Source organism: Cheilinus undulatus, linkage group 4, assembly GCF_018320785.1.
Source record: "Cheilinus undulatus linkage group 4, ASM1832078v1, whole genome shotgun sequence".
Taxonomy (NCBI): Eukaryota; Metazoa; Chordata; class Actinopteri; order Labriformes; family Labridae; genus Cheilinus; species Cheilinus undulatus.
Window position 1 is genome coordinate 54,376,562 of NC_054868.1, and position 16,324 is coordinate 54,392,885.

Genomic DNA, 16,324 nt, shown 5'->3' on the forward strand with positions numbered 1-16,324 from the left:
GTGGCAAAAAAAAAAACGAGTGAAAAGCGACTCAAATGGGCAAAAAGCAGTCAAGAGTGGCAAAAATGGGCAAAAATTGGAAACAAGTGGTATTTAGTAGCAAAAGGTAGCTGAAATAGGTGAAAAGTGGTGAAAAGGGCAAAAATGCGATATAGTGGCAAAAAGAAGTGGCACAAAAAGAGGAAGCAAGTGGTATTAAATGGCAACAGGTAGCTTCAATGGGTGAGAAATGGCAAAAAATGTGATGAAAAGGGTCAAAAATGGGATAATAGTGGCAACAAGAAGTGGCTAAAATGGGCAAAAACTAGGAAAAATTGGTATTTAATGACAAAAGGTAGCTTAAATGGGTGAACATTGGGAGACAAAATGTGAAAGGGGGCAAAAATGGGATTGAAGTGGCAAAAAATGGGTAAAAAGTTGCAAACAAAACTTGACAAAATGGGTAAAAAAGTAGGAAAAAGGTGCCATTTAATTGCAAAAGTATGCTTAAATGGGATAAAAGTGGCAAAAAAAAAACTGTGAAAAAGGGCAAAAAAAAGTTTCCCTTTTAAAAGATTTTCTTGGGGAATTATATTTAAAATTAAGACATAAAAGAGCCACATGTTGAATATCACTGGTTTACAGTTTTAAATCCATTATGGTAAAAGCTACATGTATGTGATAGTCAAGGGGAGTGTAGATGCCTTCATTTGTGTGTCTGTGTAGGACTCCTAGGTTGCTATGGTAACGAGCGCCTGCATTACATGATAGATCGTAATCAGATCAAAGGTAATGTGCCACACCTGTGAAAGATTCTGTTGAGCACAGCTCAGAAAACTGAGCTGATTGGCCAGAACATGCACTCAAAGAAAGTCAGTTGAAGCTGTACTTGTCAAACCCAGCAGAAAACCAAAGGTATCGTGAGAATCATCAGAAGGTGCTGAACGCTGTTGCGTGTGAGTGGCATGTGAACCCAAAATGCAGACGATGGCGCAGTTTTAAAGGTTTTATTGTGACGGGGGGGGGGGTCCAGGGAGTGAGTCGTCGTGGGAGAGAGTGCTGTACAAAGCTGCAGGTGAGCGTGGAGTGAGGCACTGGAAAAGAACAGAGAGACACGTTAGAAGATCGCCAACAGGTGGGTACTGGAAACATACAAAAATGCACGAAGGTAGTAAGGCCGAGCGCTGAAGGCTTACCACAGGTGAGTAAGAGCAAAACTCTGGCACTGCAGAGAATCACGAGCAGCCTCTTGTAGGTAGTCCAGATTGGATGATTCGTAGCAGGTGTGATCCTCCTCTGCAGCGCCGTGGGGGATGGTGAACCTCAGGGGAAGCACTGACAAGTTACCCAACACAACAACGGACGCTGGAAGTCGGCGACTGGAAGAATCATCAAAATAAAATACAAAATAAAACTCACGGTCCGAATACACCACAAACGCGGTTATATATATTTTTTATGTGTGGGAAGCAAAAAAAATCATGGTTCAAGGACGAGTTAAAAAAAAAAAAATGGTTCTGAAAGCTCGCGCTCAGGAATCTTCGTTCAACAATTGTATTGCCGCAGATGGGGAGCTGAAGGGATGCCGGTCACGCTTTGAAGCTCATTGTGCTAAAACCGTTGATCTTATTGACCTCAAATCTTTTTTGTGAGCAAGAGGGGATGTGTGGCTACGTTTTGCTGTTAAATTATTTCTCTGGAGCAAATATTTTTTTCAGGTGAGCACTTTGTTTGGAAGTTCTGCCTCAGCGCCCAACTGTTCTCCTGCGCTGTAGCGGCCATGTCGTCACTCTCAGTCTCTCCATTTTTACTCCATTGGAAAACATCTGAGAAAGACAAAATCTTCATGAAGTTTGATCAGCAAAAAGCAAAACAGTTGGAAAAGTATAAATTAATCATGATCATGATTAATCACAGCATTTTTTATAGTTTAAGTATATTTTTATGTTTTTAAATTTTTAAAGGTTGTTATTTAAAATAAAAACACATATTCACAACTGTATTATTTAAGCTCCTAGTTAAAAATGAAATTTTCCCATTTTCATGACGTTTGAACACATCATTACTTATAGAATACAGTCATCTAATTTACTGAGGTTACCTGAACACATCATTTGTTCAGCGCATTTCTACACTGGATTATTATTGTTCACAAACAGGACTGTCTCAAAGTTCTGGAGCACTTTTCAGCATTTATCTGAGCAGCTGAAGAAGACAATAGTCGTGTTTGGATGTCATATATGTTCATTTGGCAAGTAAAGCTAGCGAACACTATTTGGCTAGCTTATGTCCAGTTATTTTAAGCTAACATTACGTCCCTTATTTCATCCTGTAGGACCTGGAGCGGCCTGTGGAGTTTATGAAAGGATTTTTTCTCGTCGTCTTTGCCAGGCATGCACATGGACACATAACTGTGTTTATAGTTTATAAAAACACTTAAAAGACATAGCTTTTAGCTAATTAGCTAATGCTAATTCTCAGTAAGGTGGCTTTTCAGCTAACATCTATTCTTTACAGCAGGGTTGTCAAACTCAAGGCCGGGGGGCCAAATCTGGCCCGTGGTACAGTAATTCTGGGTCCTTGGGATCTGTTAGTATTTTTATTCTAACTGGTCCGCCAGTATGAGGTCTGCAGATTTCCTTCAGTATAAAAATGTAAATCTAACTTTCATGATTTTAAATATCCTGTTCAGTCATACAGAGGGAAAATAATGTGATAAACTCAGGAATGTGGAAAAAATAATTGATTTGTGTTTTCGTTTCAGATTTTTCAACTCCTAACTTTAACTTTTAGACATAATTACAATCTCATCTCATATTTTGACCTTTTAAACTCGTGACTTTGACCTTTCTTTTCACAATTTATCACATTATTTAAATTTTAATGTCATGACTTTTAATTTTAAGTCATATTTTGACTTGCTGAACAAATAAGTTTGACTTTTTTTCTCAGATTTTGAGTGTTTAAACTCATAACTTTGACTTTTTTAAATCAAAAGTTTTCATGATTTCCATCTTTTATCTCATACTTTGACCATTTCAATTTATTATTTTGACTTTTCATCTGATATTTTGACTTTTTCCATCTATTATTTTGACTTTTTATCAGGGGTGCACGATAACTATCGGGCCGATAACAGGAAATTATTATGTCATTCCGATAAGTCTGATATCATATCCTATAAGTCACTTAAGAGTCATCATCCCAATGACAATAAAACGAAGCAGCAGCAGCCACTAGCCTCAGCCGTAGGCATTAGGACCGAGCCAACGGCTAATACCAGGCAGAGCGCTGATCGTAAGCAGGCATTGAAAACTGCAGAAAGTTTGCCAGAGCCAAAATGTGCAACGTTATGATAACAAAATCAGTCTGACAGTCTCCTGATCCACCGCTACTTTCATAGGCGTGTACCTGCCTGCTCTGTTTGACGTGGTTTCATTCAGTCTGATCCACGTTAGAAACAGAAGTTAGCCACAGACCACGGTGGACTTTACATTCTTAACCTATCTCTGATATGACTTATGTCAGTGCATATTTTTAATCTTTATGTCAAACATCAGCTCGCTTTAATTCTGGCTTAAGCAGCAAAAAAGAAAAAAAAAAAAACAGACCCCAAATATCTCCATTTGTTGAGCCTAACAGCCTGTTATCATTTGGTTTTATAGGGGAAAAGCGTCTGTTTGTGTATGTTGTACTTGGTACACAAATGTCTAACTAAGAAAAGTGAACTATAAAAACAGTTATAAAGTCAGAATGGTTCTTTGTTTTTTGAAAAACACGAGTGATATTAGTTAAAATTAGTTATAAATATCTTTGCTCACTACATATTAACCCCTTCTTTACCCCAGATGTGCATAAACACATCAAATAAACTTCTTTTGTTAAATCAAAAATTGAAAAAAAATATATCAGTTATTATCGGTTATCGGCCATCAGGAGTGGGAAATTATCGGTTATTGGTATCGGTTCCAAAAAAAACTTATCATGCATCACTACTTTTTATCTCATATTTTGACTTTTTCAATTTATTGTTTTGATCTGTATCTCATATTTTACCTTTTTAGGTGCACTGTTTTAAATTCTAAGTCATACTTTTGTCTTAAAAACATGATTGTGACTTTCTTTTTTATAGATTTGCCTTTTAAAAGCATCTAATTTTGTGTTTTGACCTTTTGAACTAATAAGTTTGACTTTCTACCTCAGATCATGAGCCTTTTAACTTATCATTTTGACTTTTTAAATCTCAAAATCATTTATCATCAGTGCTAGTTTTTTTTCCCCATAATTAAACTGAGGTTGACAGTTAATGGTTTGATGTTGACCCTGTTAGGCCCTCAGGTCAGACCTTAGTTCAGAATCAGGGCCCTGCTGTGATTGAGTCTGACTCTCCTGATCTGAATAGTCTTTGGAGGCTGACACAGAAAAATGAAAGCAACAAACTGGCAGGACAGATCGATTTGTGAGGGGGAGCTGCAGGTGTGAGGCAGGGCCGGTTTTAGCCATTTGGAGGCCCAGGGCAAAGACCAATATGGGGACCTTCCCCCTTTAGCCATAAAATCAATAATAAGAGGAAAAAATAGAGAGCATAACTTTAAGTTACCAGGGTCACAGAACTACAGTAAATGCCAAAATATTAAATATAAATACCCAAACACCCATGATTCATCAGCTCTTTTTTTTTGTTTATTCACTAGGAGGCAGTCATTGTGTTCACTTGAGGTCTTATAACTTAACACATAACACATAACTTGAGGTTAAGAACTGGTTATAACACCTCAAACCTAATGTTGACCATTTAAACATGTTCACTTACAAACACACACAAACCCTATATATCCACTCACACACCTATACATATACACACACTCACCACACAGACACACACACACTCACATTAGATGAGTTAAAATGACTGTACAACATCTTCAGAAGTTCATTTGTTGTTGCACTGATTATATCCTGAATGCTATGTCAGCACTCTTTTTCTGTGTGATTAAGTTCTGTCACACTGGTCTGATTTTATTTAAAAATTAAACAATTCAAAATGCATTCACTGTATTTGTCAAATTTAAAAGATTGTTACATTGTTAAAATGGCATTTTATTTGGTAAACAGTGCTTATGACTTGTAAGGACTCCAAAATTTCAAGCCTATGACTTCGGACTTGACTCAACTTATCTTTACTTGAGACTTGACTTGGACTTGCACGTGTTTACTTGAGACTTGACTTGAGACTTGGGATTAAAGACTTGAGACTTACTTGAGACTTGCAAAACAATGACTTTCTCCCACCTCTGGTAATTACTGTGGCTGTAGAAAATGTACTGTCCCTGTGTGAACGGTGGAAGAGTTTACAGCTGAGGCTAAAGCTAACAGGGACCCAAACAAACAAACAAATGTTCTTTATCCAGTAAAATGATTTAAAGGTCATGAATTATCTGTAATTCCTGTTTTCCACCTGCAGCAGAAGATTTCATGTTTTAATTTTTGTCCTCACAGATTGAACAGACAACGTTCATACCAACAAAGGCAGTAGGAAATACTGGAGGAAACACTTCCTGTTCAGAAATGTAAAGAATAAACCAATGCAGAAATATTTATAGTGATCGTTACAGCATCTAAAATAAATGAATGAACAGATTAAGGCTTGAACACAAAGAGAGCAATAACAGATAAAGAACAGACAGAAATGTGGGAAAAAGAAGCCAAGCTTTATTAGTAATGGTGCAAAAATTCACAAATCCAACCAAAAAATCAAACAGGGGCGGGGCAACAGAAGGGAGGGGGCGTGGCTAATATGTGGGTCACTTGACCAGAGACCACCCAAATAAGACCTGACGCAAACAGACCACCTATTTAAGTCTGAAAAGAAAACAGAGCTCCTGTTGTCTGGGAATGTGTGGTGGCCTCATGCTGATCAAACTCGGGTGTGCTGCAGGCCACAGGTAGAGGGAGGAGGGAGGGGGAGGGCATGCAGTAGCCCAGTGACTACTGTTCCTAATTCAGCATTTTCAATCATTAAGTCAGTTCCTACAAGATAAAGAAATAAATAAAGAAAACAACTCTTTGCAGCTGTTAGAAAACCAAAACCGTCCCAGCTCCTGTGGCGTCCCCCTGTGAGGAAGAAAGCCCGATGTCCGACTCAGTCGTCACAGCCATCAAAGAAATCCTCAAGGTCACAAACGTTCGTGGTGGAGTCCTGAACAAGTTTCCTGTTTTAAAGAGAAAAATAACAGTTTGTTAGAAAATCTCTTTGAACACAGCATGTAAAAACCAACCACTAGAGGGCTCCTCACCAAAACTGTAAAACAGCATGACAAGTACAGACCACCTCTGCTGTTTACTTCCTGTAACTGATGCTAACTGAGCTAACTGATGCTAACTCAGCTAACTGATGCTAACTCAGCTAACTGATGCTAATTTAGGTAACTGATGCTAACTGAGCTAACTGGTACTATCTGAGCTAACTGATGCTACCTCAGCTAACTGATGCTAACTCAGCTAACTGAGCTAACTGATGCTAATTTAGGTAACTGATGCTAACTGAGCTAACTGATGCTAATTTAGGTAACTGATGCGAACTGAGCTAACTGATGCGAACTGAGCTAACTGATGCTTACTGTTGCTAACTGATGCTAACTCAGCTAACTGATGCTAACTCAGCTAACTGATGCTAATTTAGGTAACTGATGCTAACTGAGCTAACTGATGCTAATTTAGGTAACTGATGCAAACTGAGCTAACTTAGCTAATTGATGTTTTTTTAGCAAACTGACGACTTACTGAGCTTACTGACGGCTTACTGTGGTAACTGATACTAACTGACGGCTTACTGACCCAACTGAAATAACTGATGCTACCTGAGCTAACTTAGCTAATTGATGCTATCTGAGCTAACTGATCCTAACTGAGGTGACTGATGCTAGCTGAGCTGATCCTAACTGAGGTAACTGATGCTATCTCAGCTAACTGATGCTTATTGTTGCTAACTGAGCCAACTGATGCTAACTGAGCTTACTGAGCTAACAGTTGCAAACTGAGCTAACTGATGCTAACTGAGCTAACTAATGCTAACTGATGCTAACTGAGTGTACTGATGCTAACTGAGCTAACTGATGCTTACTGGTGTTAACTGAGCTAACTGATGCTTACTGTTGCAAACTGAGCTAACTGATGCTAATTGATGCTAACTAATGTATTTATGACATGGTTCTCCAGAGACTGCAGACCGTCAAAATTGATGAAGACTAGGGGCCTTAAGACGACCAGTTTACATTCACCCTACAGCAGAAGTTATAACGGACCTGACTGCTAAATTTGTAGTTTATGGATTTTATTGATCAGAGAGCTGAGATGTTTTAAAAACTATAGTTTACAGATGTCCTCTAACTGCTGAGCTAACTGATGCTAATCATCGCTGAGTGTTAAATACTCTGTCTGTGATTGAATACGGTTCATCTTTGCCGGCTGTGCTGCACCGTCATACATGTGAAAATGAAAGGAAACAGAGGACAGTTCAGAGCTTAGTTTACTCACAGCCAGTAGTTTGTCTTCATCAGACAATCAATGTCATCAGAGATGTCGTCATCTTCGAAGTCTGCAGATGAAGAACAAAAACACATTCAGAAAAACGCTGTCAAACCACAGCAGCCCTCCAGACGTCAGCATGCTGCAGCTCAGAGAGGAAACCGTGAAATCTGCTAGAGCCCACCAAAACCGATACCCTACAGGGGCTTTTCTACAAACCTGCATTCCTGCAGAATATTTAACCAAGTGTCCCCTGTTAATCCAACACCAGCTAAACCATGACACCAATTCTTTGCACCATTCAAAATAAATGCTAAAAAGTTGTCATGGTAGTTTACTCTTCTGTCTGGGTTTATTTGATTCTGGGACTTAAAATTATTTCATCGACATCAAAATTTTTAAACCAGGTTAATGGTCTTTATTCATCACAAATGAATGCCGACCTTGGTAAACACCAAGGGGACTGAGAGGAGGTTTCAACACTCACCACTGCAGTCTCTTTTGCACACGTTTTCAGAGTCACGGTGTCCGGATTTGCAGAAGTATCCATCACTCAGTCCAAAGATCCCGTAACAATTCAGCGTCCACACTCCATCTTTTTGCTTGTCTTCAGCCGAAGTCTGCGCCACTTCATCAAAACTGGCGCAGAGGTTCAACCTCTCCAGAAGGCGCCGTTGCATCAGGTTGCACTTCTTGGTCATCTTGTAAACGTCACGCTTTCGTCTTCTCTTGGCAGCTTCTGTTTTTAAGGTGTTTTCATTGGTTGATGGTTTAGCATTTGTTGCTTCTTCATCTGCAACTCCGTCATCAGCATTTGTTGCCTTATTTTCTTCGTTGCCTGTTAATTCACCAATTGCCGTTTTATTTCCTGTCTCTCTTGCATCCTCACTCGTTACATCTTTTGCAGCTTTCTTCGTTGCAGTTTTGGTTGTTGTAGCTTTGGTTATTGTAGCTTTGGTTGTTGTGGCTTTCTTCGTTGTAGCTTTGGTTGTTGTGGATTTCTTCGTTGCAGTTTTGGTTGTTGTGGATTTCTTTGTTGTAGCTTTGGTTGTTGTAGCTTTCTTTGTTGTAGCTTTGGTTGTTGTAGCTTTCTTTGTTGTAGCTTTGGTTGTTGTAGCTTTCTTTGTTGTAGCTTTGGTTGTTGTAGCTTTGGTTGTTGTAGCTTTCTTCGTTGTAGCTTTGATTGTTGTAGCTTTCTTCGTTGTAGCTTTGATTGTTGTAGCTTTCTTCGTTGTAGCTTTCTTTGTTGTAGCTTTGGTTGTTGTAGCTTTGGTTGTTGTGGCTTTCTCCGTTGTTTTTTTGTCCATTTCTTCTCCATTCATTTCACCCTCTATTTCTTCACTGCTGTTTCCTTCATTTTGTGTTCCTTCACCCTTCATTTCTCCAGAATATTTTCCTTCATCGTTAACTTCATTTTTTGTCTCTCCGCCGTTCGTTTCATCCTCTGTTTCTTCACTGCCGTTTCCTTCATTTTGCATTTCTTCAGAATATTGTTCTTCATCGTTAACTTTCTTTGTCTCTCCATCTGCCATTGCGTCATCGGCCGTTGCGTCGCCGTTTGTTTCATCCTCTGTTTCTTCACTGCCGTTTCCTTCATTTTGCATTTCTTCAGAATATTGTTCTTCATCGTTAACTTTCTTTTTCTCTCCATCTGCCATTGCGTTGTCGGCTGTTGTGTCGTCCACTGTTGCATCATCAGCTGTTGCGTCGCCGTTTGTTTCATCCTCTGTTTCTTCACTGCCATGTCCTTCATCTTGCATTGGTTCATCCTTTGTTGCTTCTTCATTCATAGCAGTTTCCTGATCGGTCCATTCTTCAGAGCCTTGGATCATAACCTGTGGTAACTCTGGTTCGGGCAGCCTCTTAATAGTTTTGGTTTCCAGTTTAGTTGTCTTGTTAAGATGATTGATCACTGCAGCAGATCAGACATGAGGGACAAAGGAAGAGAACAGAAACAAGATGAATGAGGCTGAATGATTTGGAAAAAAATAATGACCCAGACTATTATACCGAAAAGGTTGGGACACTGTAGATAAAACAGAGGTCAACGATTGTCAAATCTCATAATTGACTCAAAATCTGAATTCTGGGTAAAAATTGGAATACTGAGAGAAAAGTTTCAATTCTGAGAAAATTTTGAATTCTGAGAAAAAAGTTTGACTTTTGAGAAAAACGTTTGAATTCGGAAAAAAAATGAAAAAACAAATTCTGAGAAAAAATTGAAAACAAACCTCTCAGTTTGTTTCAGTAACCCACATCCTGTTAGGTTTAAATCAAACTGAATCAAACGTTTGTGATGTTTAAAAATATGGTTTAGGGCTGAAACGATTCCTCGAATTATTCGGGTGATTCGAATCGAAAAATTCCTCGAGGCAAATTATCTGCCTCGAGGTGCCAAGGTAGTTAGCCTGCATGACTCGATGGAGTGAGACAGCGCTAAGTTTGCGTCTGCAGACTTTAGGGCATTTCATAAACTTCTGGTTTATTGGCCCGATGGTTTCACGGAACACCATCAGGCGTCACGATTCAAGTCCTGTTTTAGGGCTTTCCCTCTCTCTTCCTCTCTCTCCCTCTCTCTCTATCTCTCTCCCTCTCTTTCTTCCGCGAGCACACGTCATACATTTAATTATAAATTATTTAAAACTGAGCGCACTGACGTCTTGATTGCAGCGTATTTTTCAAAAAGTGTCAGCATCCCAAATAACGTTATAAGACTTATATTGATAACAAATTGACACCAATTAAATAGAAACACGCTATTGCCACAGACATTGACTGAGACTGAATAGGTCAAAGTTCATCATCATATAGTCAGGATTCAACAGGTCATAGAAGCAGCTTCATCCCTTAAAATGTGTTCTACATGTCAGTGGATGGTCTTAAAAGGTCATATTTATAAGGTGGATGAATTCACAAAAAAAAGTGTAAAACTTAAAAGTGAACACGCTTTGAAAAATAGGCCATATTCCTGTAATCTAAAAATTCCTCTCTCAGACATCATCAGACTGCTGTGTGAATGATGGAACTCTATTCTTGCTGGAATGTGAAATATTACTTGCATGCATAAAGTAGAGGATGTTAAAATGATTGTGTCCCTTTACTTTAATGACAAATTGGAAAATAAAAATAAACTACAATAGCAGAAATTAAGTGTTAGCACCCAAAATTTCCTGGGAGAAGATCCCTAAAACCCCAAATATGGTATAATCTAATGTCATCATTTAACTTCCTTTCCTTGTAACGTTAAGAAATGTAAACTGTCATCAGAACTTCATTGCACTTTGTAAAATATATTTTCTTTGAGGAATAATACCAATTTTTAATATAGAAGTAGTTCATTTAAGGGACCCAGCTTCTTTTCTCATTTGTCTAGAACTACTTCTCTGGAAAAAGCAAAAGTGACTGATTTAAAAAATGCAATATTTCTTAATAGAGTACTCGATTAATTGTCAGAAGAATCGATAAAGTGCTTGACTACAAAAAGAATCTATTACTGCAGCCCTAATATGGTTTATAGTCCAAGAAAGGACGCCCTGGTGCTGTGAGGAAGCTGCTGATTTACACCCTTGGACAGATGAAGTAGTATTTTTAAACTTCAGGGTATTGTCGTATGTCCACTACAACGCTGACATCAGTTTTACTCTAAACCCACATCAGTTCCAAATGTCAGTTATCAGTCTCCAGAGCTGCTTTGCAGGGTTGTCTAGTCTCTGATAATGACTCTTTTTATTCTAGATTTTCTATGAAACATCAGAATCCAGCATGGACCATGGACCGTGGACCATGCAGCCGGTGTCCCGTCTGAGGACTCTGACCGTGCTCTAAACACTAAAAGTCAACACTCACGTGCTGCTAGGACGTATTTCTTCTGGTGGTCATCCAGGTTTTGGGGTATCTGTTCCCACAGTTTGGCCTTTAGCTCACATTTAGAGCTGACCCGGCCGTCTGCCTCAGGAACCAGAGCCATCATGGCCAGCAGCACCAGGACTCCCAGCTTCATGACCACCGCCTCTGTGGGACAAAACAGTACATATAAGTCGTGATAAAGTCAGACGATGTTTCTTCTAAAGGCCGTTGTTCACTCTCAAAGAGAGAGGAAATGGCGCCCTCTTTTGGTGAAACAACCCAATAATGCTTTGCTGTGAGAACATACAGAGAAGATTCATAATATCCTCCAAAAGTACAAGCTCTTGAGCTTTGAAAACTTTCGAACATTTAAAATAGCCTGTCTGATATATAAAGTCTTACATGGACTAGCCCCGCCTCCACCAAATGATTACATCAAACAGGAAACAATCAGTGAGTCTTCAGTCAGACTGACCAGAGCCTCTGTTAGAGGGGACTGTGAGACTCCTCATATCATTTAGAGGGAGCACACTGTGGAACACTTTACCTCTCTCAGTCAGGGGATGCTCCGGCTTTAAAAGTTTCAAGGGTGATCTAAAAACGCGGCTCAGAACAAACCAGAACAGTGACCATATTTGGGTCACATATTTTTGGACTTATATTTGGGTCTTTGTATTTATTGTACTATGTTCTCTGATTTTGGTGTTGTCTGATTTTTAGTAGATTTTTAATGGAGTCTTTGTCGTATATACCATCAACCTGCCAGGGACTACAGAAATTAGCCTATGGCTACAATCTGGCACATGCATGTCCATGTTCATGAACACTAGAACCGCCGTGGTTCTCTACATACCTAAAACAGCCAATGAGTCAAATGTACCTGTCATTAAAGAGCCTTGATTTTCATAAATAGCACTGATCGAGGACTGTTAGTTAACCACTGACGTTGAACAGCTTATTAACCACAGATAGAAATCTAGATCACTGTTGGAAGATGATCTGTCACCTAGAACAGTGGTTCCTAACCTTTTTTTTTTTTCTCCGGGCTCCCCCTGCTCGCATCAAAGAAAGCTAATCCCACCTTGGATCCACTCAGAAAAAGTACACGTCATTTAAAATTGTTTTCACTGACAAAATCCCAACATAACAGACCTATATAGATTATTTCTTGACCAGAGATCTATTACAAACTATCCATTATTACGACAGTGTGTTAGGACCACTCTAGGAAAAAAAGAGAGACTAATTTCAAGAAAAAAAAATCAGGTTTCAAAAGTAAATTCATAAGAAAAAAGACGTTTTTATTACTTTAAAAGCTGAAAATGTCCCTGAACCCAGGATTAGAATTTTTGAGATATAAAGCACAAAAGTCAAAACCTCACCACTATTTTCAGTTTGGTTTCTTGAAAATTTAAGACTTTTTAAAATCTAAAATTTTGATATTGTTTCCCCAGTAAAATCCTGATTTTTTAAACTCTGAAATGTTGTAAATTTAAGACTTTATAATCTCAAATGTATTTATTTATTATTATTATTTTTTTATTTATTTATTTATTTTTTTTCAAAACAAATGTTGACCTTTTTGATTAGAAATTCTCACATTCTCCTTACATTTTAATCTGTTAGGTTGGCCCCCCCTTTTTTTTTTTCAATGAACATCTAATTCTGCCAACCTTTGGCGCCACCCCCAGGGGTCCCTGGACCCCAGGTTGGGAACCACTGACCTAGAAAATCGTCTTTGGACTGATTTCTAATCCCAAAACTTCCTCATCATCGTATTCTTCTTCAGTAAAAGCACTGAGATTATCTTTAGACATTTATCAATGGTAAATGTATTTTTCCCTGTTGTATCCATGTTGAAGGTTGATCTGTCGACTTCTGATTAGGCTGCAGTAGAGAGAAGGTATTTCCATTGCACCATCTATTTATTGCTGATGTGAAATAAAACAGTTTGGAAAATCAAGGCTTTCTTAAATTTGACCTGCATGGTGGTTCTAGATATAAATGTCCATTAACAAATTTTAGGTTTCGGCAAAGATTTATTTTTATGACACCAGGTGCTATTCAACAAACTTTTAGGAAAAGTCAAAGACTGACGGTCTTTAAAACGCACATCAAGTCAGATACAATGAAAGGACAGCCCTGGGTAAATTCTACCCGTTGGCAGTTAATGTGCATTGTCCCTTGTAATAAATGAATAAAAAATAAATAAATATTTCAAAATGTTATTGCTGGGTAAAATTAATGTCTTTGAATAATCTTCTTTAAAATTCCACTTTTTAAATATTTGTTGAACTTTGTTCTTTTAATGCAGAAAAAAGAGGCTGGATTTAAGTCTTACTCTGATTATTGGAAATTCTAATTCAAAAACATAGATTTTTAATTTTTTTGAGCCACTATAAATTTTCTAACATTTAAAAATGACTGTTTTTTTAGTATGATAAATAAAGTGCCTTCAGACTCTCTAAATAACTTCATTTATATATGCAGAAAAAACACCTCAATTTCATTTAATTTATTTTTTAACAGTGTCTATTCTATTGTTTTATCTTGATTTTTCAGCTTTTTTAAAAATGTATTTTAGGTCATTTTGGTTGTTATATTTTTATTTTGTTGTCCTTATTTGATTATTTAAGTGTGCAACAATTTCAAACCTCTGTTTTTGATGAAAAATAACAAGAAATGTATTTATCTACACTAGAGATGCACAAATCCACTTTTTTTCCAGATTCATCTCCATACATATATGTTTGATTATTACTGATATTCTTATTGTTTTTGGTTGTTTTATGTGTGAGGTGACTCAGAGCTGTAGGAAACTTAAACAGGATTTCTTATTCAGAGAGTAAAATATTATAAAATGTGTTTTTTACTCCTCTCTGTCAGATGTTTGTAGATCTTTGGTTCTGGATGCATTCTTCCTAAAGCAGATCGTTTCAAACGTCTGAATGAGGGCCGGCCTGTGGCTCTTTTTTCACCGCTGATGCAGATTTAAAAACTGGTAAGTTTGAGTCTTTTATTGATGGAAATCGATCCCTCAAACTTACAAGACAAAAACATAAACTGATTGTTCTGGACTCTGAGTTTAAGCCACTCAAACCCCCGGGCTCATGCCAGACTCTCAGTCACAGATTCTTCTATTTCTGTGCCTCTGATTTTAAACCATCTCTGTACGGTAAAATAAATCTGACGGGCGTCTGCACAACACAGCAGGATACCAGAATTAGTCATGAGCACAGGGTCACTGATAGCGAGGCTGTCCTGTGTGCATGTAAACACCCATATGATCAGAACAGGAAGCCCAACAGCATGTAAACACACTCAGTAATCAGACTTTACCGCTAACTCATATGAGACAAAACACTCCAGCAGTGTGAGAAATACAGACTCTAGTTTAAGAATCCAAATAAGGACACTTTAATATTATTGAGATAAAGACGTGACATAAATATGCTATAAATATGATATAAATATGACATAAATATGACATAAATATGATATAAATATGACATAAATATGACATAAATATGATATAAATATGACATAAATATGACATGAATATGACATTAATATGTCATATTTATGATATAATATGACATTAGTATGATATAAATATGACATTATGACATAAATATGATATAAATATGACAGAAATATGATATAATTATGACATTAATATGATATAAATATGACATAAATATAATATAAATATGACATTATGATATAAATATGATATAAATATGACATAAGTATTTAAGATCTGATGAAGATGTCTCACCTGTGTCTGGATGCAGATACTCTCGCTGAGATTGCTGATGGATGTTTGCTTCTGTCAGAGAGTCTGAGACTGAATAAGTCATTAAATAACTCCTCCTGTTAGATAACCAGTTGGACCAGCTGTTATGGCTGCAGCATCACTTCCTCGAAGGAACGAGGAAATCTTTGGTCCTAACAGTACGCTCAGATAGCTGCGACCATTGTTAGCCACATTCCTGCGAACACATTCCTGCAAACCCACAGCTACAGCATAAATACACCAAAGAACCAATGCCTGAGTCTGACAGTTCCAGAAATGTTGGTTCTGTGTGGAATGACAGCAGATAAAGTGAGGACGGGGGGGCTGGACTGTGAAGACAAATAATCAAACTATAGAGGCTATAGAAACGTGTCCACCTCCTCGGATGTTTTCACCGGATGCTTTTAACTGGTTTTAACAGACGGCATCACGTCACACCTATCATCACTTCCCTCCGCTGGTTTTAGAACTTATTTTAAGACTTTACTGATCACTTTTAGATTTGATTTTAAGATTTTACTGATCACTTTTAAAGCTCGTATGGGTCTAGCACCAGGTTATGTTGCTGAGATGCTAACCCCTTATGAGCAGCCTTAGATCCTCAGGCGGAGGGTTCCTGGTCGTTCCAAAGTTGAGACTCAAATCTAAAAGAGACAGGGCTTTTTCTGTCAGGGCCCCTTGACTTTGGAACGACCTGCCCGAGGAGATAAGGCTGGCAGATTCAGTAACATCTTTTAAAAAACTCCTTAAAACTCACTTTTACAGAGTTGTTTTTATGTGACACTTCCTTTAGCTTATTTTTATTATCACCATTTTACTCATTTTGTTGTTCTTACTCCTTTTATCCTTGACTTTTCCTTACATTGCAATCTCAGTATCCTCTGTTTTCAATGTTTAACCTGTTCCTTCTCTTTTATCTGCTTTTAATCTTCTTATTTTTGTTTTATTGCTAATGATGTGATGTCGTTGTCTTATATGCGTTAATACAGTTTTACTTTCATATATCATACTGTCTTTTCCTGGATATTTTAATCTTGTAGTATTTGAAGTGCCTTCAAGATCAGATATGTCATTCCCATTCCTTTCAACTGTGCTAGTTTTGTAGACTTTTGTGTTTCAGTTCGTTTTGATTTTCTGTTTGATTATCAAGACTTTCTCTGTCTGGTTTATTGCTAA

The 16,324-nt window shown here is 37.8% G+C and overlaps 1 protein-coding gene across 1 annotated transcript; it reads right to left on the bottom strand.

Annotated features, from left to right (window-relative positions):
* Positions 1-5,679: 5,679 nt before the first annotated feature.
* LOC121507821 (WASH complex subunit 2-like) lies at positions 5,680-15,161 on the bottom strand. Its single transcript, XM_041784161.1, has 5 exons — positions 15,131-15,161; positions 11,353-11,517; positions 7,994-9,418; positions 7,516-7,576; positions 5,680-6,191 (listed from the first exon to the last, which is right to left on the bottom strand). Exons 2-5 carry the CDS (start codon positions 11,504-11,506, stop codon positions 6,122-6,124), a joined length of 1,710 nt encoding a protein of 569 aa, XP_041640095.1. The 5' UTR covers positions 11,507-11,517; positions 15,131-15,161; the 3' UTR covers positions 5,680-6,121.
* Positions 15,162-16,324: the final 1,163 nt, after the last annotated feature.